The sequence below is a fragment of the Echeneis naucrates genome, chromosome 12 (genome assembly GCF_900963305.1).
Source record: "Echeneis naucrates chromosome 12, fEcheNa1.1, whole genome shotgun sequence".
Classification (NCBI taxonomy): domain Eukaryota; kingdom Metazoa; phylum Chordata; class Actinopteri; order Carangiformes; family Echeneidae; genus Echeneis; species Echeneis naucrates.
Genome location: NC_042522.1, coordinates 12,680,954 through 12,707,609, shown reverse-complemented (window position 1 = coordinate 12,707,609; position 26,656 = coordinate 12,680,954). Strand labels below are relative to the sequence as shown.

General features: G+C 39.5%; 3 protein-coding genes across 6 annotated transcripts; 1 reads left to right on the top strand and 2 right to left on the bottom strand.

Annotated features, from left to right (window-relative positions):
- Window positions 1-7,734: 7,734 nt before the first annotated feature.
- LOC115052409 (ADP-ribosylation factor-like protein 3) lies at window positions 7,735-11,972 on the bottom strand. Of its 2 annotated transcripts, none has more exons than XM_029516490.1 (6): window positions 10,716-11,907; window positions 9,205-9,348; window positions 8,926-9,042; window positions 8,758-8,808; window positions 8,394-8,579; window positions 7,735-7,966 (listed from the first exon to the last, which is right to left on the bottom strand). In XM_029516490.1, exons 1-6 carry the CDS (start codon window positions 10,716-10,718, stop codon window positions 7,919-7,921), a joined length of 549 nt encoding a protein of 182 aa, XP_029372350.1. In that variant the 5' UTR covers window positions 10,719-11,907; the 3' UTR covers window positions 7,735-7,918. The 2 variants fall into 2 exon arrangements, with proteins under 2 accessions (XP_029372350.1, XP_029372349.1); XM_029516489.1 differs by lacking the exon at window positions 7,735-7,966 and having other exon boundaries at window positions 8,028-8,579; window positions 10,716-11,731; window positions 11,891-11,972.
- On the top strand, window positions 11,367-21,032 carry wbp1 (WW domain binding protein 1). Its single transcript, XM_029516488.1, has 4 exons — window positions 11,367-11,633; window positions 12,430-12,532; window positions 12,879-13,046; window positions 15,169-21,032. Exons 1-4 carry the CDS (start codon window positions 11,571-11,573, stop codon window positions 15,690-15,692), a joined length of 858 nt encoding a protein of 285 aa, XP_029372348.1. The 5' UTR covers window positions 11,367-11,570; the 3' UTR covers window positions 15,693-21,032.
- lman2la (lectin, mannose-binding 2-like a) lies at window positions 21,033-26,483 on the bottom strand. 3 transcript variants are annotated; one of them, XM_029516486.1, is made up of 9 exons: window positions 26,293-26,483; window positions 25,847-25,965; window positions 25,226-25,343; window positions 25,055-25,137; window positions 24,900-24,932; window positions 24,306-24,467; window positions 23,635-23,749; window positions 23,137-23,279; window positions 21,033-22,977 (listed from the first exon to the last, which is right to left on the bottom strand). In XM_029516486.1, the coding sequence occupies exons 1-9, from the start codon at window positions 26,417-26,419 to the stop codon at window positions 22,852-22,854; spliced, it is 1,026 nt and encodes a 341-aa protein (XP_029372346.1). In that variant the 5' UTR covers window positions 26,420-26,483; the 3' UTR covers window positions 21,033-22,851. The 3 variants fall into 3 exon arrangements, with proteins under 3 accessions (XP_029372346.1, XP_029372345.1, XP_029372347.1); XM_029516485.1 differs by having other exon boundaries at window positions 21,033-22,994; window positions 23,154-23,279; XM_029516487.1 differs by lacking the exon at window positions 24,900-24,932.
- Between the last annotated feature and the right edge of the window lie 173 nt (window positions 26,484-26,656).

Below are 26,656 nucleotides of genomic sequence, written 5' to 3'. Positions count from 1 at the left end.
TAAAAGGACTAATTGGCTTCACTTTGAGCTAAAATTATCAAAATGTTGCTTCTCCACAAGCCACTTTTCTTTATATTCATGAAAATGAATATCTATCTAATATACTTAATGCAGCACCACTGTGACATGCACTACAGATAAAATTGATTTTAAGAATGCCTGAGTATTATTTAGAGTATAGCTAACACCAAAGGATGACTAAATTATATTGCTTTTAGTTTGTAGAAAGTTTGGAAAATTAGTGAGTTTGTGAGTGGTTCAGTTACAAACTGTACACTCTTACCACTACAAGAGAAAGTATGTGAAGTGTTACATATGAAATAGAATGATTTTGTTGTAGATATTAGCCTACTTGTATCACAAAAAAGTATTTAAAAGTTAATAGCCTTAGTAATAGAATCCCTAAAGAACTATTGGAAACACAAACTGAAAATCGAGTTTTACTAGAATGAATTTGAACTCACATCGATTTAAAACAATGAAGGATGAACTACAAACCTAAATATTATCCTTATAGATGCAAATTAAAGTGGCTATATTTCCCTTTCCTGCTGGCTGAATTTGAACCACATGAAAACCATCTGCCTCTTGATGTTACAGGTGAACGTCCTGTTTTCCAGGTGTTTGTTTCAATAACAGCTTTAAATGTTACAGATTGGAACAGGATTATCACACACAAGATTTAACATCCACATTTATTGCAGATGTTCGTTTGCTAATCCTTGTTAACCAACTGCTGCTACTTATGAATCAAAAAGCTATTTCCAAGGTAGAAATATCAATATTGCAACATTTCTCATGCATGCATATCAGTGATATTAAACAATACACTGTAATGATTAGCAGAAGCTAAAGCACAGGTAAGAATCAACGTCTCTTTGTGGGTGGATTAAGGGACGTGTTTCCCTTCTAACCTAAAAATTATCTCTATTTCTTCATCTGTCACCACATCCACGGTTGCAATCCTCCCACTCAGCCCTTTTCCCACTCAAGTAGTCATCTCACTTTGGTAATAACCATTAAGATAAGCACTAAAATCACATCATCATAATCATTGTCATTATCATCACTGTCTCTGGCCTCAGCACAGTTGCAATCAGAGATACAGCCCAGAAATAACACAATTGCATCGATAGATTCACACAGTATTCAGGCAGTTATTTGGACTGGCACAGAGCAGAGCGGATCATTAAATGTAAGAGGTGTTCTTCCCACTCGTTTGCTCTCTTCCCTCTAGGTTTCTAAAACGGATCCTATGCAATGTCTCTGTCCCATGTGTATGTTTTCATCCCGCTCTTTTTTTCCCAGCCATATCTTACTTTTATTCTTTATGTCGCCACCCAGCCCTCCGCCTCCACACACTCACTTCTCTCCCTTCGTAGTGATTGATGGCGTTAGGCAGTGGAGCACAGAGCAACGTGTGGCCAACAGTCCAAGACAGCCTGCATCAGAGAGAAAAAAAAAAAGGAGAGGCTGGTGTGGAGAGGTGGAGGAGGGTGGGGATTAAACGAAGAGAGGTAAAAGGAAGGGAAGGAAAGAGGAAGGGAGCAGGGAGCTGGAGATGGAGATGGAGAGCGAGGGTGTGTGTGCGAAAGGGAGAAGGGGAGGGAGGAAGAGTGTATGAGAGAGAGGGAGAGAGTGAGAGAGGGGAGCTCAGCTGAAAGCCACAGACTTAATTCTATGCATCATTAAGCAGTCTCACTCAATGCAACATCCCCTATACATCATCCACGCTCAGTAAACACAACGATGACATTACATTAGCAACTGCAAATGAATTTTCTTTTTAGAAGGAAATTGAGAATACTCTCTTTCTCTCCCTCTCTTTTACACTCTCTGGCACTCACGAAGCTCAAGCACAGGCCATAAAAGGCAGGGAGATATCAACAAAATAAAAACACAAACAATATTTCCCTTTCCCTGTCTGGCATGCTCAGTTTTTCAACAGAACAGTGCAGATTTGTACAGACACACACTCTCGTATGCATTCGCCTGAAATTCATTTACAATGTGAAGCCAACATCATAACCATAAACATTTAGTTTACTGCTGCGGGAATCATAGGTCATTTTATTTAAAGATAAGGTATATCTGGTACTTGGAAAGCTGGTTTTATTGTTTACTGTGATAACACCAAATTTGTTCTCAGGTTGTTAAATTTCATGTAAATTGCACCAGCTGTTCACAAGTTAGCCTTGTTCTAATGTTGTTTACAAAGTGAATATCTACACATCATTATATTAAAAAAAAAAAAAAAAAAAGCCACCACACAAAGCTAGTTCTTAGAAGAGACTAGTAGTTATCAAATAGTGAGTCTTGGCCCATTAGCTGCTATGTGGAACTGTTGGATACCTGACTGCACTAACTGATAAGCCGATAAACTGTAGCCAGCGAATTATTATCTGCTCAGACTATTGAGTAAATTAAGTGATACCTTCGACCTGACGCCTGAGCTAAATGCTGTTTAATAATCTACACAACTTAAACGGTTTGATTAATTTTATAGTAACCATTAATACAGTATGATTCATTTACTGGCAACAACGTGGCAAAATGCTTGCAGCTTCCTACCTTCGAGATTTCGTGAGTTTGCGGCCCACAAATTGTAATCGTCCCTAAATTGTCCTGTTGAGTTTTCATCTAGAAGGGTCACATTGACTACACCGAGTCGAAAAATCAAATTCCATAAAATATTTGGCAAAAAATTGGAGACAGAAGACAATGATAAAAAGCAAAGCCAGTAATAATAGTTGCCTAATTATTACTGACAGATTATGTTTATGCATAAAAACACATGATACAATAAGACTAACACACAGTATTTCATCATTAATGAATTACATCTTTTTGTTGTTTGTTTGATTTGATACAGCTCATGGCAGCACAAACACTAACTAAATTATAGATTACCCCACTAGGAAATGATTCACACATTATTAAAGCCTTAACTTGCAATCGACGTTCGACAAACTCTGTCTAAATTATGTCCTGAGTCAGGTGCTAAAGCACTTTGTGAACTTTGTTTTGAAAGTTTTTGTATAAATTAAATTATCATTTTAATTTGGTAAATTCAGTGAATTACCCGTTTAGAACTAGCTAGTAGTTTCTATGGATGTAGAAAGGAAATAGTCATGGATTGGATTAATGTATCAAGGTTTTACAAAAAAGCTAGCCGTCATTACACACACACACACACAGTACCTATAATACCTAAGAACACGTAAGTAACATAAATTATCAAGCAAGTCAAATGAATAATTATGTTTTTATTGCACAAATTATGCCCTTTCCCCTAAACTAGCCAGGCTCTGAGGCCTGGGAAATCTATTAAGGCGATGCTATAGATCATCCCATCCACTGCGGCGTGTGTAGAGATCTGTCGGCTCATTTGAGGAATATTGAATCGGTTACAGTAAAGTAAGCCCCCGGATTGAGTCAAATGTAAAAATCCATGCATGTGTGAGGAGCTGTCAACGTGTGTTGTAATGACGGATGGTGCTGGGTCTCTCTTTCAGCAAGAGGTGATAAAAAGTCAAATTATGAGTGCTGGGGAGGGACAGGAGGATGTGGGGGGAGCAGAGACAGAGGAAAGAGAATTGGACCAGATCCGTCAAATGATAAGGGTAATCATTCAATCTGGGAACGTTTTGCACGATGGAAAGTGTTATTTCCTCTCAGTGCAGTTTGGAGTCAAGGGTCAGCGATGGGTCAAGAGTATAACCTCTGACCTCCTGCTGGTGAAGAGTGAGACAACAGTCAGTCAGTTATTGATTCATGGTCTTCACAGTTTACCCATGTTATTATCTATTGGACGTGATTGTTTTCCAATTGTAATGATCTTCAGTGAGCCTGGTTTAACCATATGGATTGATTCATTTGAGTCATTTGAATTAATCATCTTTTGTACTGACAAATGCCCAAGATGTTTTCTTTCCAGGACATGTTCCTGTCAAATTTTGTTTCTTACCAACAAGAAGCGATTGAGTAGTATTATATCTTTTTTCTTTCTTCAAACTGAAATTATTGCAAAAATGCAAAACAATAGCAGAAATGTGGAATAATGTGTTTTTTTTTTATACTTTTAGTACTTATAAGATACCTAAATGCCAAATGTGAAATTCTTGAGTATGCTTGTTTGTCAAGCGTCAATGTGCTCTTAATTCAAGTCAAGAGAAACTCTAATCTGTTTTGAAGAATTGAACATTCATATACAGGGATGGGCATGCAATATGTTGACTTTAAAGGTCATTTTAATGAGCTGCTGTTCAGAAGGTTCTGCAAATTCACACATACTGTAAGACCATTGTGGCAAAATTGGATCATATGGGGGTCATAGTCCCTCCTCACATAGCGTATTTTGACTTTCTTCAGAATTTGCTAAAATGCCAAATCCCCTTCTGTAAAGTCAGTCTAATAGTCTGTAGCATCCCACTATATTACCACACCGTCTCTTAGCTCATTCCGACACCACCTCTCCCTCTCTGCTTTCTGTCTCAGGAACATCAAACGGTGCCTCGGACCCCCTACCAGGCTGACCCTCATGTCGACCTCCTCCATGCTTTGAGACTGGCCCGCTCCAAGGTGCGAACTTCTTTCCCCCAGCTGATAGAGCCTCCTGATCATTTTTATAGTCCCTGTCCCTCCCTGTTTATGACTCTGTAGTTTGATTATAGCAAAGGGTGCTTGGAGAGGTAAGATCCCCAGAGAGGCAAACACACACACACGCACACACACACATGCATCAAAGGAGCTATGAGAGGAATGTGGACATTTGTTGTTTGTTTTATCATCGAGTACCAGCACTTATCTGCTTAATCATAAAGGATTGGCCTGGGAATGAGGCAGGAGGGACGCTGTGCTGGCCAAACAAACTAGGCCCAACACTGTAATAGAGGAAAGTGCCAGATTCAGTGTGCTCACAGCCCTTTACAAGGTACATGGGAGTTTTATGTGAAGAGATAGCAGAAGAACACAACAGAGACAAGCCAATGTTTACTTTTACATTAAGTCCTGGCAAAAGACGGACTGCTGCTGGTACTGTAAAGGCACATCTGACTGAGTACTATTTATGCTCCTCAGTATCACAGTATCACAGTTTAGGCTCCAATTTTGCTCTAATACTGGGAAACAGAGGGGTCTGTATAATCAATTTTATATGGGAAGACATTATTGAGACACAGTTAGCAGTATTATAACACATCATTGTTTCACTGGCACAAATTATCATTGTCTCCATTAAACTGGCTGAGATCAGGACTGCAACAACAGATGTTTTTTCATATTTCATCAATCAATAATTGTCTTGATTATTGATTCATTGTGTAGTTTTGGATTTTAAAAACTATGTAGAGATAAGGTTGTCACACTTTGAGACTGAGGTGATGTCCTCAAATTGCATGTGTGGTCTAAGAAATGGAATAAATAAGTAATTGTTCAATTTAAACGAATCAAACAAGTGTAAAAAGAAAAATCCTACATTTGATGAGCTGGGAGCTGATCTTTTCCCTCTTTTACCAGATTGTCATTTCTGATACTCTTTTGTTTCCTGGAAACTTTTTAACCCCCTCTCCCTCTTTTTTTTTTTTTTTTTGGGTTTTATATTGGAGTACTTGATATAATGGTTTCTTAACTCAAAGTTGTTGTTGTTGCAGTGATTTCAGCTTTTGAACCATTTAGTGGTAAATTTTTGTTTCTTCCTCAGTTACTCAGATATATTAATTCTTGTAGATTTTTGCCTTGCGATATGTCATGTCCCATAAATGTCTTTTTTCTTGAGGAATGTTTGAGGTTGTAATAATTCCTTTAAGTCAGTCACCGTCTGAGCTGAGACACTGATGCATCCTTCACCACTGCTCTAGCACTAAAGTGACTGGAGTGTAGTTACAGTGTGCAAGATACACAACACTTTAATTAAGTCAAAGGATCTCTCTCCACCCTTTTTTTTCTCTCTGACTGCGAGTCAATCAGACTCTGTCCTTCGTTTCCCCTGTGTAGGAGGCCAGTGTGCCGGCTTCAGTTGCTGGGAAAGTCCCATGATTTATGGCCTTTTGCAGGCCTGACTGCTTTTCACCTCACCGATGATAGAGCCAGAGGTAACGAGGAGTGGTTGCTCCAACCCTCTCTTCTATTTGGCAAATCCAATTTTATTCATTTGGGACTGAAAAGCACTTCACAGCCTCAGCCATCTGATTCACATGCTGTTGGTAGACACAATTGGAAAGATTTATCAGACTACTTCTATGTGTAATTGGATATATATATTTTTTTACGGGTTTGGTGATTATCACGTGGATTAGATGTTAATGATTAAGCAATCCAGAGGGAGAGAGGAGGCCTTTTATTGTCTGTCTCACATGGTAGACTTTCATTTCTTCATTCATTACGTTTTTTCTCTTTTGATGTATGCTCCACAGAGCCTTGTAAAAGCATTTGCATGAGCAAATTGAAAGTAGCTTTGATGGGGAAAATGTAAGTCTCCTTTTCCACTTAGTTTAAGGAGCTCTGTTGTGGCTTATTATTTACCTTGTGACTCTTTGCCCTGGTCAAGCGGCCCGTACTGCTGTATCAACAATATTCAAATGTGGTGTAGAGACCAAAACCCATACTGACAGTTAAATCATTATGAAGTCCATTTTGAAACTTTCTACAATGGTTTCAGCCTCTATCGGAAGATCAAGCAAGTCTGACATATTAAAATCAGCCAACCTTACATACGGAGAGGGACGCACACACCAGCAGGGCAGTAACTCAAGGCTAAAGCAGGAGGTTTATTTTTATCATGGGCAAAGGCTCCAAATCATGCTAGTATGAAGGGGGCTATATAAATGCAAATCGTATTGGAGAGCTATTAGTCCTGGAAAAGGTTTGTATGTAAATGCCCTGTAGGAGCACTGCGGAGCATTCGGCCAGTTCAGATTAGTGGGTTTTGTGGCAAATGTGCTGCAAAAGACAAAATAGAAAAACAGACAGAAAATGTAATTACCTTGTGGTAAATCATGGTGAACAAGGTGAGAAGTTGAGTAATTGAATGACCAAGATGTTTCTGTATGGTTTGTTGTGTATGTAGCCAAGGTGTGTTTTCTGCTTGCATGTGCATGCTCATGTTTTATGGTCACAGTGAATAATACCATTTTTCTCTGTGCCTGAGTTGAGCAGAGTGTGGCTAGAAGCCGCGCTGTCCTTTTCTTTTTTATTCTTTTGTTTCTTTAAATGTTTTTTTCGTCATTGTTTGGCACTTACAGATATTAAAATATCAAGATATCTATCAATAATAAATGTGCTGAATGTTGAGGCATCACAAAAATACTGTTAATTGATATCTGCTCTGCATGTAGTTTTGTGTCATGTTATCACTTAGATAATTGAAAATAGCTTTGATGGGGAAAATTTATGTCTCCTTTTCCACTTATCATGTTATCTGTTAGATAACATGACACAAAAAGGAGGTGGATATATTATGAGTGACCAAATCAAGTATGGCACAGGATGCCACATCACTGATGGAAAGCAGAGAATTAAAAATGCATTAGCCTGTAAGAGACAATACTAGTGCAAGGCTGCCCTCTAGCTCTGACTAAGGAGACCTACAGACATCTTATGCCTACCAGCCACAAGTCCTTCACACCAAATACAGAGTATTTATCTGAGTATACCTTGACATTAAAAGTGCTGTATTACAAAAAAAAATGTGTAGAAACAGCAGTTTGAATAAAACAGTCTTTATAAATTATTTACATCTCAAGATATGCATCAATAGTTTCTACTTTTTCACAGTGCAAAGTGAAGACGAAATGGTCAAGGTGAGATTAAACAAGCATTAAACATTAAACAAATCTGCCATCTTCCTGTCCTGGACATGAAATGACCAAATGGCTCAAAAGTGCAACTGCAATTTTTCAAGGATCTTTTGCTTCCTGAATTATTTCTTCCGAAAGGTTATGTTTCTGCAAACCCAGGTCATGCCATCCTGAAAACAAACAAAAGATAAATAAATAAATAAAAATCCCACAATGGGGTTTTGCTGGAATAATTCATAAGGTCTGTGTGATACTTCATTGCCGATTGAATGTCCTCTTCTGCATCATAAGCTGTCTGCACTCACTGTCAACACATTTTAATTTTGTGTGCATAACAAATTTCCCTCATACCCAAAGTCAGCAAACCACTACAATAAATATTTGTTAAGTGATAGTTAGTAAGTGAGCCTTAATGTAGCATGTACAGCTTATGACGATATTATCATTTGGTATTGATTTCATATTTATTTATAACTGATCATTTGCTCCATTAATCATGATTTATCAAACTGTCCGCAAAATTAGGGCCACCCTGTGACTGGAACTTTTTCTTTCTGCTTGTGAATGTGAGTTGTCTGTTTGCAGACTGTGAGCCACCTGAACGCCCTCAGCAGTGAGTGCTGAACAGGCCTGGACCTGCCACATGCGATCCCGGATAGTGTGCAGATGGAGACTTTCTGCCAGCTCAGAGGCCGGGGTGGCTGTCATCAGGTCCTGCTTGTTGGCAAAGATTAGCAGGGGCACAGCAGCAAGCTTCTCCTCCTCCAGCAACTCAGCCAGCTCCTGGAAGTACACACACACACACATCAGCAGCATAATCAATAGTCTGTGTCTGGAAATTGAATAATCCTTGTAACCTTTGGTTTTGTTAAAAGTAGAATTTGTGGGGTTTACATATCAGTGATTTCAAGAGAAATGACTAATATCACACCCTTTGAGGAAAATGGGAATCAAATCTCACCAGACTGGTCTCTTCAAATCTTTTCCTGTCTGAGCTGTCAATCACATATATCTGAAAACAATACAGTCACATATGTTAAACTGATAATTACATATTAGATAATGCAATATGAGACTAGTTAATCTATTTAATTCTGGTGATTGTAACAATCTAACAAACAGCTCCTACCAACACATCAGTGTTCTCAAAATAGTTCCTCCAGTAGGGGCGGATCTTGCGCTGACCTCCAATGTCCCAAACATTCAACTTGAAGCCCGAAGACTGAACACTCTTTATATTGAAACCCTGTTCAAAGGTTACATGGATGCTTAATGCTTTGTTTAATACTTACAGATGGATTAATCCATGGTTTGACCAAGAAACTAAAATGAAGAAAAATGTCTATCTAAAGATTTATTTCTATCCGAAGATCTGTATCTGTTTATATTAAAGACATTAAATGTGTACTTGAGTAGGGGTGATGTGGTTGATATCTTCAGCTGACATCTGCTTCAGCAGAGTGGTCTTGCCAGCATTGTCTAGCCCTAACAACAGTAAGCGCACTTCTTGTTCTGGAGCTTGCTTCAGCCTCCGAAGAATGGACAACAGGCCCTGCAGATGGATCAGAGGACAAGTTAAAAGGGTGATGAGCTCCAGCAACAGCTTTCAAGATGATATAGTATACACACACAACTTCACTGCTTGAGTAAAAGTACTATAAAAATACTCCTTGTGAAATATTACTCCAATACAAGTAAAAACTGCTTTGTCAAAATATTGCGTACGTATAAATTACAAAAGTGTTTGCTTAAAAAAATGTCTTCAGTTAAAGGCCCTAAAAGAACAGATCTCTGAAGGGGTCTAATCTAGTCTCCAGGGGGTTGGGGGGTGGTGGTTTACTGTGCTTTACTTCAAATCGTTCATGAAGTACACATCTCTAGCTAGCTCTACTTTACATCCCATGATGTAACGAGAGCATCAATAGAAATGTAGTGGAGTAAAAAGTAAAACTTAAAACTCAAAACTCAACTTAAGTATTAAGTTAAGTATTGTACTGAAGTAAATTTGCTATGTTACTGTCTACCCCTGAGTATACATGGGAACCTGTGAGCCTCGCCACAAAGGAATCATCTTAGCTGTATCAAGTAAAGGTTTAGATTTAAGCAGTTGGACAGGAGCCACTGGAATCCAGTCTTCAAACGCCAGCATGTATGTGCAGGAGGTTTAACAGTCAAGAATCTACTTGAGCATGAGGATTTAGCGGTTAGCTGCTTGTGGTGACCTACACAAGCAGCAGGCCAAAAGTGCTCATTGTCAAGCCAAGATTAGACATGGCCACAAAGACTGGCTTGTGTTCAGGAAGACTTTGGCTCAACAATATAGAAATGCTGTCACTGTGCTGTGCAAGCCATAACATACGTACTGAGCTCAAATGGGAATTAAAATTACACAATTCCTTATCAATGAGAAAATTTATACACATAATAATAGTTGAATCATATTTCAGTACCCACCTTTAAAAACAGTCTCATAACTGTGTTATTTTCCTTGGCTTTCTTTTGATATAATAACTTATATCACTTGTGGATCATGAACTTGTCACTTCTTGTCTTATTCATTCCTTTTCTTCTTTCGTGTCTCTCGTGTGATGCATGTTGCAACTTCTATTTTGAAATGGGCTACATGAATAAGATTTAATTGCTTGCCAACATGAGATCTAACTCCCAGTTTCTATTTTCTGATCACTACAACTTGCCTGATCTTTGACATTTTCAGTGATCTTATCAGCAATTCCTTCAGTGCCAACCTGTTGTTGACGTCATCTGACATAAAAAAAACAACAACCTTTTAAAGCCTAAAGCAGTACATAACCTACCTAACCCACCTAACTTTCCCTGACATCCACTGTTATCTGACAATGTCCACATTTACACACAGCTCTACAGAGTGAAGCTGCTACGATAAGTGTGATGACTCACCATGTCTCCTCAGGTGTTGGTATTGCGGCCCTTGGTCAGGCTGAGCGGATTAACATCCCCTGACCAAGTTTCCCGGCTGAACTGCTGTCAAGTTCCGTCTCCAAGGAGACCGTGACGTCATCGTAAACAACCTTGACACACGAGGGACCGGAAAAAAAAAACGGAGGTCCTTAAATGTACCACACAAATTACTTGTAGTCTTTCTACACAAATTCATGTACAGTAAATAAATAAATCACTCTAATGCTTGGTATTGTTATATGAGATAAAATAACTTTTACAATATTGCGTTTTACGAATTCATAAAATGGAGGCAACAAGTTATTAAAAAAAGTGCAATTAAGTTAATAGTTTGTAGTGCGTTACATTTCATAAATTTGATAGCTACTCCGCTGTTCCAAATTTAGCTGCCATAGAGTGTTAATCGCAACAAAGAACGATATTTATAACTTTTAAAGAACAATTAATTGAGATCGTGACTGTTTGAGTGTTAAAAGTCAATTAAAGCAATAACCAATGCTTCGCGCTATGTAAGAAACAAAACAAAAACAAAAAACACAAAAAAATCTAACAGGGGCTTTAAATCATAATTTTTCCTCTTTGAACTTGAACCCCTCTTATGTGAAATCGCGTGTCTTTCCCAGCAGCCCTGCAGCGCCTCCACCAGTCGGCTGCAGCCGCCGTTTGGAGCTGCTAACGCGGCCGTAGCTGAGTCCAGAGCTGCCAAAACCCCGACGAGTCGGACGGGGCCGGACTGATAACCCGCAATAACCACTTGTAGCCACCTCGACTAGTCGTCTGTTCGACCAACTGCTATATGATTCCCGCCGTGTTATCGGCAGTCAACCCAGAAAGATGCCGCAGAAAGCACTGGGATCCATTGTAGCACTTCTTTGTACCGGGACCTGTCTGGTGCAGGTAAGCCCACGCTCACGCTCCTCGGACCGGTGGTCCGCTGTAGCCGACGCCGCGGCTCCTGGGCAGGGTGAAGGCCTTCGGCCGATCCCTTTTGTCTCCTCCACAAAGGAAGCACAGAGGATGACGTCAGTTTGCCAAAGTTTTTATTCATATTTCGACGGCTAATTGGTTAAAAAACAGAAGGCTGCATGTTTAAAAACAACCAGAGTTAGTTTGTCTACCAACATTTCACAATTTCTCAAAGCTTTCGAGATTACCGTTAGCCGCTGCTAACTGATACCCGGCAAACTGTTTATCCACAGTTGTTGATATTAGCTAGCCAGGCTGGGCTGCCATCCGGAGCCTGCTCTTCAGATAAAGTCACAGGTTTCCCGTTAAAAACAGCAATATGGAAATATATAACAAACAAAACACTTTTTTTTCACATTTTCACTTTAACCTTAGGGGAGGAGGGAGCTGTAGTGACTTTATTTCAATATACGATGTCGCTTGAAGTAATTGAAATCTAAATAAATTTCCTCGATTAAAAGCCCAAGTTTGTGTTCTGATCACTTTCACCATCCTCTGCCTCGTTTGGTTTACATTTATCATTGTGAATGTGCCGCGTTTCGGTGTGTGTTTATCACATTAACGCATACACATCTTAACTAACCGAGTGAAGTGAAAGTATTAAGTTCATCACAGTGACACCGAGGGGACAATTAACAAAAGCTAAAGAGGTCAGTTTATCAAGAGCTCGCTATTTATTTCTTTATTTACTTGTTTTATTGACCATCGGCTCTTGTGTTTATTTAAGGCGAAGGAGTTCTGTTTTGGAGTAAACAATGAACAGTACCGCTGTGAGATGGGGTATTGCTGTGGAGAGACAGAGTGTTGCACCTACTACTATGAGCTGTGGTGTAAGTACAACTGTTTCTCTTTTATCCCTAAGCTCTTATTTAAGTCACATACTAAAATTTTATTTGTAATCTCCACTGAATTTTCACTTTTCAGTGCAGTTAACCACTGAGTAGTTGCACAATTAAAATAGATGGAGTGTTTTATTTACTTTAATTGAGCATTAAACTAAAGACATCCTTTTAAGTACAAATAGGTACTGCTTTTTATTGTAATGAAAATGAGATACGCTTGAAGACCAAGATCCTCCTCACCACCTTTTCTTGGTTTTAAGACAGGAAACGTGTTGGCCAGTTAATTTGGTCATGATGATAACATTATTATGTCAAATCTGTTTCCCCTTCATAGGGTTCTGGTTGGTATGGACCTTGATCATAATGCTGAGTTGCTGCTGTGCCTACCGACACCGGAGGGTTAAGATGCGCCTGCAGCAGGAGCAACGTCAACGTGAAATCAGCCTCATGGCTTACCAAGGAGCTTCTAGTTCCTTCATCTCCCCTCCACCTCTTAATCTGAGTGAGTCATCTTTTTGTTTACTGTGGGGACATTAAAGATGCTTTCCAGAATGACATTAGTGACATTAGTTTTAATTTCATTTTCCTGTTATTGTGTAGTCAGTGTTATGTCAACATAGAGCTTTATGTTTGGCCTATGAATGCCGTGATAGTTGCTTTTTATACAATCCATGAGATGAGGAGGGCATTCTCAGATGGATATCTGTAAAAAATGCAGATTGGGATCTACAAACAGGATTGTTGTGCTGTTAGCAAAGATAAGCTTTTTATCACAGAAACTTCATTTAGCTTTTCCTATGGGCTTCTCTTTTGACCTTTATTCAGCACAGGGCTTCGATTTCATAGCAAGGTCATCTTGGATCACTTTATTCCTCTATTGGGCAAATTGAGGCTAGCTGTCATTAATTTTGACTGCCCTTATGCACGTTATTACGTTTGAACCCTGCTTACACCCTATGTCCAGAGGTAAGGGCCTGGACTTTGAACTTTGATCCCTGCCAATGAGGGGTCTACATATCTGTACTCTGACCCACAAGCTCCGTCCCCATTATTGGGGAGAGACTCAGCTGCAAATTGCCTGAAAGCATATTAAGTATCACGACAATGATGTTTGTGGATGGACAGCAAATGGTCAAGATGCCACCCTAATGTCACTGGTCTCTGTGGAGCTTCTCTGAAACATGATATTACGCCCACTAATATCACAAACAGAAGTAAAACAAGATGCACACAGACTCTCAGGCCCACAGCAAACATGCTTGACATAATGTCAAGAATGTTAACACAACTCTGGCTGAGAGTATACACAGACAGTGACTCACACAGATACCCTGGCAACATATACTCTTGTAACTCTCCCTGCTTGATACCATGGGAAACATAGTGATAAGACCTTTCCACATATTACATTTTTGTGGGTATGCCCTCTAAAATTATAGCTTTAAACCTGCAACGCTAATGGGCACATGTCTCATAGATGGTATTCATTTCAGTGCAGAAACACCATATTTTCCTGCTTTCTTCTTGTTTCTGTTGCTACATTGGTATGAAGAACTCTTTTGTGAAATGGACAAACCCTAACCCATAGAAAAATACTCTATTGGGGAATTCGTCATAAACAAAGTGTAATTGTGTGAGACCTGCATTTACCCTAGGTTTTGCTTTGACTCCCAGTGAGTACTCTCCATGGTGGTTATATAGATTTTTGGCATATAAGAAAGGTGATCCTTTCATACTAACACAAAATATTATAGAGGCCATCAATGAAGTCAATGCACAACCTCCATTCCTCTCTATTGTAAATTATTAGAGGTCCCCAGCAAAGATAGCCATACCTTTTTTGTATCATAACTTTTAGATACTTGAATCTGAAATGTGTCTAAAACGATAGATCTTGAATGAAGATTATTAAATGAGGAGTATAAAGGAATTTTTTAAATGCAAATCAGCAACTGAACTCTGTATGGATGTAGGTAGTGTTGTGCGATATTACGGTATATATTGTAGTGTGACATAAAATGTCTACCGTACGATATAATCCTCTTTTGTTTATATCGTAATTTTGAACCTGTGGGCTACTGGGTTAGCTCAGCTAATGTAACTGCACCTGCAAGGATTCATTTACGGCACTGCTAGGGGAGCATGGATGTAGACAAGATGGCAGTGGTGGAGAGCACAGTGGAAACAGAACCAACAGAACACAAAGAGGAAGTGGTGCCGAAAAGGAGGAACTGAAACTCAATTATGTTATCAATACTGTAGTTATCTTATTTGTTTGCACTTTATTGCATTACATAAAACAGGTTGCACCAGATATTTTGAATTATTTGTCCATTTGATATTTGCATTTTATTTTTTTTTTTTATTATGCTTTAATTGTGTTCTCATTTTATTTATAAAATGTGTATTACAAATAAAGGACGAAAAGATAAGAGAAATTGGCATTAATTTCATGTATGTATGTATATATATATATATATATATATATATCTAAAAATGTAAGAAAAAATAATATATTGTGATGTATATCATTATTGAAATATACATTGTCCATATTGCACAGCACTAGACGTAGGTATGGAAGATAGTTGAAAGCTAAAGCTTGTATATTTGCTGACTCTTAGGGTTTTGGAATGACTGCAAGCTTCCTGACTATGAAGAGGTGGTAGGCCATCCACCAACGCCACCCCCCCCTTATTCTGAAAACCCTCCAGAACCTGCTCCAGCACTCCCTCCACAACCACGCCAGCCAGACATTGTCTCAGTGCCACAGCCCCTTGCTGAGGCAGACCACGGGGCAGACAGTCAGGCTTCAGGCTCACCATCACAACAGGAAGCAGTGTCAATGCAGGTCCAAGCACAGTGTCTGGAAGGGGAAATCGCAATACCACCAGAAGAGGATGAGGAGCTCATCACTCGGCGTCGGCATGTGACTGGCGACTCAGGGATTGAGGTGTGTGTTTGCCAGCTCGATGTAGACGAGGGCTCTGGGCTTGAGGAAGAAAGTGATGAGGACCACAGGATGTGCAAGGTCACTGATGGGGAGTGCTGCTCTGGGCATCAGCAGCAAACCTTCAGAGCAAAGGAGCGTACCTCCAAACCACCCAACCAGACTGCCAGCACCAGCACGGGAGACCACATGGTGTGATTTCCACGCGTTAAATAGGCATGACATTGAGACGGTTATGATAACTAATCTTTAATGGCCTCCGATTAAGAAAGATGAATAACACATTATGTGGGCAAACTCCTGGCTTCATTTTTGCTTTGTTTCTCCTTAACGGGAAACCAGCAAACACATGTTGATGCTCCATTTGGTATCTTTTTCCTTTGTGATGAGTCAAAGAATGTGAGCAGGTAGTGAGAAGGCAGCAATTGTTTGTGACTGAAATCAGAGTTGACTCTCACTCCAGGCCTGTCCTTGAGCACTGCCAGCATGTTTCTGTATCTGTCCCGGCACTCTCGCTGGTCAGAGCATTTCTGACCATCTTTCCATCTGACATTTTACCACTGGTGGGATGTTCAGCTTGGAGCATACCAATGTGGTCAACAGAATTTCTCCTCTGTCCCTGCAGTGATCACAAAAAGGAGTTAAAAACAAACCTCTTGAAAACTAAAGATGATACTGACTTAATAAGAGCACACATTTTGTCATCCCCAAAGCTGTATGTATATGAGAGTTTGTTTGTGTGCTATGACATCTAGGGCACAGCTGCATGGTGATGTCAGCTCTGAGGCCTACAGAGCTGACATCGTTCTACAGAGACCTCTGGTCTCTGTAGAACGTTTTGCATCTAGATGTGGGGAGCGAATAAAACCCCACAGCATGGACAGAGACAGGAAAGAGTCCAAGTTTTTTTTTGTATTGTCTCTTGATTATTTCCAACATACATCCTCCCTCCAGCACCTTTTCCTTTTTGATATCCATATAATGCTCTCTACGGCTCTCTGGTCACCAGTGGGCATGACTGTAAGAAAGGAGTGAATGGCTTTCTATGATTTATTGATTGTATGCACGTGATCTCACCACTCTGTTTTCTGACTGCATTTAATTGATCGAAAACTCCAAGAGGGCTATGCCACAATTTTTGTATTGAATCAAAAGCCTTGTGAACTGAGCATATTCCTCAGTATATAGTTTGGATGTGAATAATGAAGGATGTACTTTTTTTTTTCATTTCATAACCAGCTGTGCTTCAGTAAATGCCACAGGTGTCAGCATTAATTGCAACAAAGCTCCTGACAGGGGCTGCTAAAGTTTGTATTAATGAAAATGGTTCTTTTTGTGCAGTAGGGATGATTTTTGTGTGTATATCTTGCTGTAGTACTGTTCTGTAGTACCCCGTAGAAATATTTTCCCAGCACTGAGGTGGATTAACAATTAAAGCACTGTTTTTGCATGAGGCATGAATTTCTGTGTTTGTATTTGAGTTAATTAGCATTTTTTATTTTTTTTAGCAGTTGTGCTCCTTGCTTAGCTCAGCTGTTTGACAACATCACAGTGGGCTACAATGGCTACAGCTCCATACATAGATGTTAAAGATATAGAAATTGACTGAGGCTTAAGCTCAGATGTGCCTGATCTTGCCTCATTGTGTTATTATGACCATGCTAGCCATGCTGTTTTATGGTGCTGAAAGATAGTTAGCTGTCTTGGCTCTCTGTGACTCTTGTAGCTCTTGGCAGTGTGAGGGATTTGCAGTGGTATTTTCCATTGGCATTAGAGGGTGGGTGTAAGTTGAGGTGAATCCAGGCGTTGCTCTGCAAGCTAGTCAGTGATGGCACAGCTGCAGAATCTATTGTGATTAACTGCTCAGTGTACAGTATGAATTTAAGGCATAGCAGTCCAGCAGTGTGTTATCAGACAGGAAAACAACCATAAATGTTATTTCTCCCAAGATAAAAGTCTGTGCAAGGCAAGAAGTAAATGATAGGTCAGTGAATGTTTAGTTTTCAAAAACAGCTTTTTATTTGTCTGCTATGATGCTGTGTAAATACTCAGGTCTGTCCTTCTGCCTCATATAAGCACACATGCTCACACAGTACTGCTGCTGATTGGCCCTTTTCACTTTCACAATGTCAAACTTGATTGTTAGGGTGTCACTGTAAGAGCCCATTAAATGTCCAAATAACAGTTCAAACATCAAATTGTCACTTTACAAACTCCAACTAAGTACTGTGGCTTTTCAAAATATCCACATATATTAAACATGGATCTCCAGCTGCCAAATTAGGCGAGTAAATGCTAACAATTCATCTTTATTGGATGTATTTATTCAGATGGTAAAAATGCTTGGCTTGTCTTTATTTTCAGCACCAATGGAATACATTGGCTTAACAAGATTGGTGCTGGGCTCTGCACATAAATGGTCTGAGGCAGCTCAGAGGCCCATGAAAGTGTTTCCTCTTTCCTACGACTACCAGCTGACAGATATGTTCTAGTTGTGGTTGTGTTATTTTGTGTCTGTTCGAGCTAGAGTGCTTACTATGTTGGGAAACAAGTACAAGAGGCCTGGGGCAGCAAATGGGTACAGAGTGAAACAAAATAAATGCACAGTTGCAAAAGGCTTAAATGGACAAATGAGAGATCTTGTTTCATGTTCATTAAATAGGCCTAATCAATCATACCTGTTTTACTTAACTAGTGTACGGTTTGCAGTCTTTGTGTTGGCTTGTGTACATATGAAGCCATACTAACATGACAATGACCTTTTCAGAAGTGCTGTTACACTGTGAGTTTGACTGCACACCATTAGAGGAAATAATAGAAGACATTTATTTTGACCAACACACCTCAAGCTGCCTTGCTGTATCTCTAGGGAGCAAATGTCTTGATCATGTAATTGCACAGTAAAATATAGCCTCTGTGTATGGGAACAGATGTGCTATTGCCTTACTAGAGTAGTCGTAGTGAAGTGGGTTTCTTTTGAATGGTAATAATTCTCATGCTGTTGCCAGAACGATTGCTTCAGATCAGGGTAGTGACTGTAGCAACAGAAAACAGTATCTGAGCTTCTTCCGAGAAAGTGTGCACGCTTTGTGAGGAAAAGGATGTGGTTTCTAAACATTTTAAAGCCACAAGATTGAGACAGTCAGATGTTCTGTAGTTGAATTTAGATTCAGTATGTAAGAGGTGGTTGTGTTGAATTTCCAAAATAGTATGTACCTAGTTAGTTGTGGCACTGATAGAATTTGTGAAGATCAGATTGAATTTGAGCTCGCCCTGTTCTTGTTCTGTGGGTCTGGTTGCAATTAGTTAGTTAGATAAACTACTCAAAGGCATGATATAAAAATGGAAAAAAAAGTATCATTTTAGTTTTTGATGGTCTGGTTCTGTTTCATCCAATTTTGTTTTTGTGTAGGAGAACAAAAATAAAATCCCAACAAGAGATTGCTTCATAACCTTTTTGTTGAGGTGCTGTCTTGTTTTTTTTTTTTTTTGGTTTTTTTTTGCATATGTCTACTTATGTTGACAAAATAACAGTAGAGGGTGGTAAATGAATGACAGATTGAACTAAAGGTTCATACATTTTCCATTGCCAAACAACTATTATGCCTCCCTGGTTTTTCACATGTTTACTGAGATGAAGGGCTATATCAGTCATCAACTGTGGACAAACTGTCCATCCTTGCATTTCAATAACTTATTGGTCAGCTCTGCGCTGTTCATTGAAAGCTACAGTTGCCAAGATCCACCTTCTGAACAAGGTGAGTGCTTGGATGTGAATGTTCTTTCATTTTGAGGCAAAATATTAAAACAATAACTGATTGTAAATATTATATAGGCGCTAACTTTGCCTTTTTGTTTTGTCAACCTCAACAGAGGTGTGTGATGCGACTTCCCTCCATGCCCCCACTGCCCTCCCTATCCAGTGACAACTGTTCTTTCTTATGTGACACATTTGCATGTTAGGCTGACAGGGGTTTTTGCATTGCTCTGTTGGTTATATGTGGTCTATAATTCAACCTTCCACCCCAGGCTCTGTCATGGTAACTGAAATGGTAGCCAACGCTGTAGCTATTTGTTTTTGTTTTCTTCTTTGCTTTGCATGTGTGCCCTTGGAAACAGGAGGGCACATTCACCCATGCAAAGGTGTCAGCAGATTAACCTACCAAAGTTGCTGATATTTTCATGCTTCACAGATCATCTGTTCTCACCACTACGTCTGTGTGTGTGTGTGTGTGTGTGTGTGTGTGTGTGTGAGCGCGTGTGCTTGTGTGCGTGGCTGTTGGCATGATAATAGCCTATTTGGTTTCCCACTCTCAGGGTTTACTTATACAAGCAGCGCTTGAGTTTGAAATTAACACGTTTCAGATCCACCAATCTCATAAAGCCAAAGCAGTTGTGTCATGCTTTACTGTCTGTTGTAATTAACGCATCAAACATCTCTGTAGTGTCAAGTAGTGAACTAGTCAACTAGGCTATGCAACAACATAAACCTACTATTAGATGCTGCAGCCCCTCTCTAACCTTTTTCCATCACTCATCTGTGGGCACCAGTACAAGCAATATAACTCAGTAATTGTGCACTGCACTGTACTGTACTGTACTGTAATTTACATCAATTGGTTTGTACATGCTTGAAAAATGCTAAAAAACTAAAACAAACCATATATAGCTGTAATGCTCCTAAAGTGATGTGATGAATGTGTGCTTCAGTGTCAGCTGAGGGGCTTTGATTTGAAAAGCCATTCTACTTTGTATATCATTTTTTTCCCTTGTGCAGGCTTGTTCTTGTTTGCTCCTTCAACCACTTACACTTTTTACCATTGATGTATGAATAAACCGCATTATTAGGTTGTATAAGCTGATGGAAAAGCTGAATATATCTTTTTGTTGGATGAACTTTTACTTGATATGTTATGGTCTCTTTGAAAATTTTCCATCCCGCATATTTGTTGCAATAATTTGATGTGTTGGGTTTTGCAGTTTAAACAACAGCTTTCTTCTTCTTCCATCTTCCTGAGTTTTAACTGATTGAATATTAAACTGTCGCCTTTCCATCCATGGTTACTATACATTTTTTTTTTTTTTTTTTTAATATATATTACGCATATGAAAGACCTTAACATGGAACAGTCAGCTTGCATTAGACCAGCACACATTAGGTTAATACAGAAATGACTTGTGGACCCCTCAACTCTAAACTTGTTAAAAAAAAGATTGTTTTGTCCAGTAAACGAGAAACTACTTTCTCCTCAACCATAGATAATACGTTGGTTGAGCTGTGGTTTTGTATGCCACAACGAGAAACACCGAGAAGGAAGCGAGTATCCTGAAACACACCACTCTGTTTCTACGTTGTTTTCCTAGCAATTTCAAACAAGCCAACGTGAGTAAAGTCGAAAAAGAGAGAGAGGGGGGAAAAAAAAGTAAAGCACTGAATTACAAATAAGAATGCTTTGGTTTAAGTAAAAAGTCTGCTGTGTACTGTTTGGGTCATCATTTGTACTTTATTTTTTTAATAAAACAAAAATTGGCACTGAACTGACTGACTCTTTTATTTAAAATCCCCTGAATCCATCTATTGAACTACAAGTAACAATTTGCAGAACCTAGTTCTTTTGTACTAAACATAAGGAAAACGTGGTGAAGGAATAGCTTCCTTGTGAGCTAAAAGAATGATTGATCTTGAGCAATTTGGAATAAAAATGATGCCCCCAACTCAGCATGAGAACTGTCAGACAACTGTGTGAGAAGCACATCCTAGTCTAAATAACTTGTCCTGAAAGTTCAAAAAAGGCTAATCATGGAGGTTTCCGTTTTTATGAATATATTTGAAAAAAACAAACAAACAAAAAAAAAATACTTTTTTACTCCAGCTATGAAAGATTGCTAAACTACATGAAGAGCTATTATTGTGTTATCATCGCACCCAGAGGTCATAAACAATATCAGTGTAGGTCTTTAATGAGGCAATCCAAACAGGTCCGGAGAAATACACAAGATAAAAAGGTAATGAAATGTCACTGGTGAGCCACTAAATGATCAACGAGGCACAGTTTTCATACAAAACAACAAATTATAGAATAATAAATAAGGCAGCAGGATGGCTGTTAAAGTGGTTCCAGGAAACGAGGAAGTTCCTCACAAATTGCACAATCAAAAACAAAGCCCACATATGTTGTTGACATGAGGCGTGGAATCATTTCAAGGAGATGGGAGTGAGTCAATAACAGCTGGCCAGCAGCCTGAGGCCGAACCAGAATGCTCAAAAACACGAGCTGGATGATTCAAGAAAACATAAAAAAAAAAAACAAAAAAAAAAAAACAGTGATTAATGAGTAGTAGTCATAAAAATTCTATTCATCTATCCTTAATCCTCCCTCGAGTGCAAAGGTTCATATCTGAAATTTCAATGTACTCTACTTAAAATATCTTTCAAGGAATTTGTAAACTGATCAGGAAATTTGATCCACTTTCTCAAATGCACAATAAATCCTGGGACTCACTGCTAAAATATAAGCAACGGTTTTGCTTAAATAAAAACTCAAAAATTAAAATCCATTTGGTTTTAAATTAAATATCTCCCTGAATCACCCAAATCTATCAGCACATGCACCAATGAGGCAGAGGTCAGTTTTTCATATTCAGCACACAAACACATCAAACTTCAAGCATATTGTAAACTACAAAAGTGGGTAGCTTGGAGAATTCATAAAAAATGACCTTGATGAATGTCATGCATACTACATCAACTACAGGATAAGAATAGACAGCATATTATATTGTGTACACACTCAAAATGCAACACTTTTCTAATGCAAAGAAGAGCAGAGGTGCATCTTTGTTCACTCAAGATGTCATTAGTGGTTTTTAGTGTTATTTGGAGTTTTGAATAAGAAAATTAGATTTTTAAATATTTATATATATTTCTCTAGTTTCTCAAAGCCTTAAAATCAGCAACAGCGAAATAAATGTTTCCTTTTTTTTATATTTGTCAAATGAGGCGAAAGGTAACAAAATATAAAATGCAGCTGCTCACAACAAGTTATGTAATATATTGTACTGCAGGCTCACTGTGTAAGGGGTACCAAGGTGGAGATGGTAAGGCCGGGTTGGTTTATGTCAGGCGAGGGCCGAGGACAAAGTTTAAAATAAAGTCTTCCTACCACTTCATGACTACCAATGGCAAAGTTGGGAGAATGGCTTTGTGTAGTAGATGACACATCACCTCCACCTCCTGTCAGGATAAAAGAGGATGCTGCGCTCTGCTGGCCAACAGCAGTCTCACTTCTCTTTTGTGCAGCTGGGTCCACAGACCTCAGTAGTTTGCCACAGTCACCATTTCCCATCTTTCTCTTCCTCAGTAGAAGCGTTTGCGTCGGCTCTCATTCCAGTGGCTGTACACCACCAGGCCAATGACAATGAGGAAGATGCAACCCAGCATGGAAAAGAGCACAGTGAAGAAAATAGCTATTCCACTCATCCCCTCTTCGGTGTCACCCACTGGAAGAGAAACGGAGGGAGAAGGCAGAGTGAATTAAGTGAGATAATAAAAGATGGTGGATGGGGGTATGACAGTCGGGGTGAGAAAATATGGAGAAAAGTGATATGTAGCATTGAAACAGAGAATTCAATGTAGTATAACAATAACATATGCCTTACTCCTGAGCAGGTCCATGTTATCAACACTTGGTATGGTTATTTCATCTTCACTCTCCTCTTGCTCCTCCTTTGGGCTCCTCAACACAGTCAGTTGATAGAGTTTCAACGAAATTATATCATGGTTATCTGTAATACAGGAATCAGGAAAGGTACTTTGACTGAGAGAAGAAAAAACTGAAATGGTATTAATTATTAAATGGAATTAAAGTGTCTCACATTGTCGGTGCAAATTCACAGAAAAAATACTTTCAAGATGGAAAGATAATAGTCTAAAGGGGGAGAAAAAATGAGTTTCTACAGAAAAGCAGAATCATCGAATTCACACATCATACTAATCAAAACAGATGACAATGAAAACTCCACAGTTTAGTAAGTGTTAGTGCTGTGAGTAAATATATCGGATTGTGAGTTCAGGGAGACAGGGTTGAAATAGTCAGAGTGGTGTTTGAAGTGCAGCAGTCAGATGGCGACAACTGTTTACCTGAGAGATCTCCAGTGATGGCTGAAGCTCCAAAATAATAGCCCTGGGGCAGTCGCACCCCAGGTATGTCCAGGCAGTCCCTCCACTCATGCTGCCCGTCTATATCTATCATCACCTGAGGAACAGATGCAATCAGGAAGCTACAGTGACTTTTAGAAGGTTGCAGAATAAAAATGATCTATTCCCAAAAGCAGGTCTACTAGATAAGGAAAACCTTAAAGATGATTCAAGGATAAACAATTCTTACAATCGTTTTTGTTTTCATTCAAGGTTATATAGATAATTCAGTGATCCTTGAACAATAGAGATGCAGTTTAGAATATTAAGATGCTACTGTCCACACTCTTGAATCCTAAATTTACATTTTACTAAGATCATCTATTCACCAATAGGAAATACTACATAATTAATTGATGAATTTGATATAATAGCAATGACTTCTGGTATTTTCATATACAGATTTTATCTTTACTTCTCTGGAGAGACATAGGAGGGACTGTTTCATTGTTGAACCATCTTGTTAAACAATGTGTAAGGCCTATAAATCCAAACGTTCACAGCCCTTTGAGTAACTCCAAGACTATTCTCAATAAACACCCACTTTATAGCAATTGAGGATAAGAAGTAGTTTCAACAAGCACCATGTAGTGTTATTGTGTTATGTCTCTCACCGTAAGCCTGCGGCGGATGTATCGGATGAAGAGGAAGGTGTCATGTTTGAGGTTGCGCACCATGGCGTTACAGCCACCCAGCTCTGTGGGTCGGCCATCCCGCTCGTGGTCATAGCTGATGGTACCGTTTCCCACCATGGCCAGTACAAAGGGGAAGATCCTCTTGTGGTCACAGTGGGAAACAAAAAAGATAATAAAAGTGGAATAGTCTATCACATGCTGTTAAAGCACTGAGAGGCAAACCTGGAAATGTGCAGAAATAGTTTTAACAGGAATTGCATTTACATCTTTACAGTGCTAAGCAAACTGAGAGGTTTCTATTTAGAAGTATCCCAATAACTAATATTCTATTTTCAATTCACTGCTTGATTTGATGAAGAAAATCTGTGATTTGGGCAGAGATTTAATTAATTGGACCTGGCCCAACTATTTTTTGGAAAGTAGAGGACAATAATTCTTTGCAGTTAGTGACAGATATATACATGGCACAGACAAAGCACATTATAAATATAAACATAAGGTTAGTTTTAATTCAGAGAAGCATGTCTGGGCGAAGAAGTTAGACATGGATTGATATGATCTAAAGATGTTTACCTGTGTGCGAGGAGTATATCTCTTCTTCTGTGCCTATCCCCAAATGGACACAGAAAAGAACACAAATGAAGGCCCTTTACACCAACCTGCTAGAGCACATTAACCCTTTACTTCCACAGAACAGATGAGATCTTGGCAGTACCACAGTAGCATACCTCTATGTGTTTCTCCTCATTGGGATACGTGTCAACAAACACACCCAATCCAGTGAAATTGTCCATATTTCCAAATACAGGGCCTGTAAAATAAGATGATGGGAGGTTAACAATGTATAACATTAAATGTTCTCGTGAGATAAAAAGTATCTTTTAATCAATAAAACTTACCTTTCTGCATACGCTCCTTGGTGTACCAAATTGCCAGCCCGTCCCCATTTAGGTTCTTCTTTCCCTGCCCATGAATTTTAAAGTGTACCTGCATCTCCCAATCTTTTAAGTGGCAAGGCTAGAAACACAAGGAAGTTGAAAAAGCTGTGAAATTTACTGTGTACTCAGAGAAGACTTGTGGAATAAATGAGAAGAGAACCCTAAATTTTGGATTTAGCATGGTAGAGGTCTTCAGGCAATTCCATTCCTGCGAAGAAGCCGAAGAACTGACAAAACCTGAATGTGGTTCAATACAGCCACCAAATTAAACGTACGCATCTGATCCAGGATACTGAATATTAATTCGGCAAATGTTTGATATGTATTTTGGAGATTTCCAAAATGCCAAATAGTCCGTTTATAATAATAGAAGGATTTATTGTTTTCAAACTGACTATCTTTCGGTCCAAACTCTTCACTGCTGGCTGTGGGGAGTTATAGAAAGGCAGTTCTTTTTTTTTTTTTTTTACATTTTACATGTTTACATTTTATAGACACGTAACCGATGGATGGTGTAAATAAGAACAGGACCGTAAATGTTAGCTGCGGGGATCAACCTGCACGTGCACGGTGTGTACTCACCATGCGGCTCCATACCGCTCCCTGTCTGCTCTGCATGTCAGGTGTGAGCCTCACCTGCTCCGTGGTTACCATGGCATCCCCCATCAGCTCCCAGTGGGAGGAGCCTGAGGATCCCACACCTGAGCGCGCGCGCGCGCACACACACACACGCGCACACACACACACACAAAACCACCACCACCATCATCATCATGGCAACAGCTGACACAGCACAATACAACCCTTTGTTTGACGACAAAACGTCTGTTTGAATGAAAAGAGACTGAATAGAGATCTTCAATACTGCCAGTATTAAATGCACAACATACACCTGAGGCACGTAAACGCTGTAAACAAACAATACTTCAAAGAAACAGAGCTCGGGCACATTTCTGTAGGTATGGTTCCGGAAACATCCGTCCCCTCAGCCTGTCCCTGTGAACCGGCTGCCGTGACGGGAGAGATACCTTGATATGGCTTGGAGAGGGAATACTCCCGCTTCAGAAACTCCTCCATTTCGTGATCGCTGTCGGCAAAGCACCGGCACACGGCGAGGATAAGAAAAGCGAATGTCCAGTGTGGTTTGAACGGCATTATCTTCGGCCAGGGTGTTGGACTGAATGAAGACTTGGAGTCCCTGCAATGCTCGCTGCTGCTGGCGGCCGCCATCGTTAGAGCGATACACACCTCACTGGGCCGTCCGCTGCCTTCTCATTGGCCCGCTGTCTGACACGGCTCATCCCCATTGGTCACTTTGACTGTCAATCAGAATGTGAGCTTTCCATTGGTTGTTTTGCTGAAAGGCTTTAATAAAAATAATTCGTGTGGAGT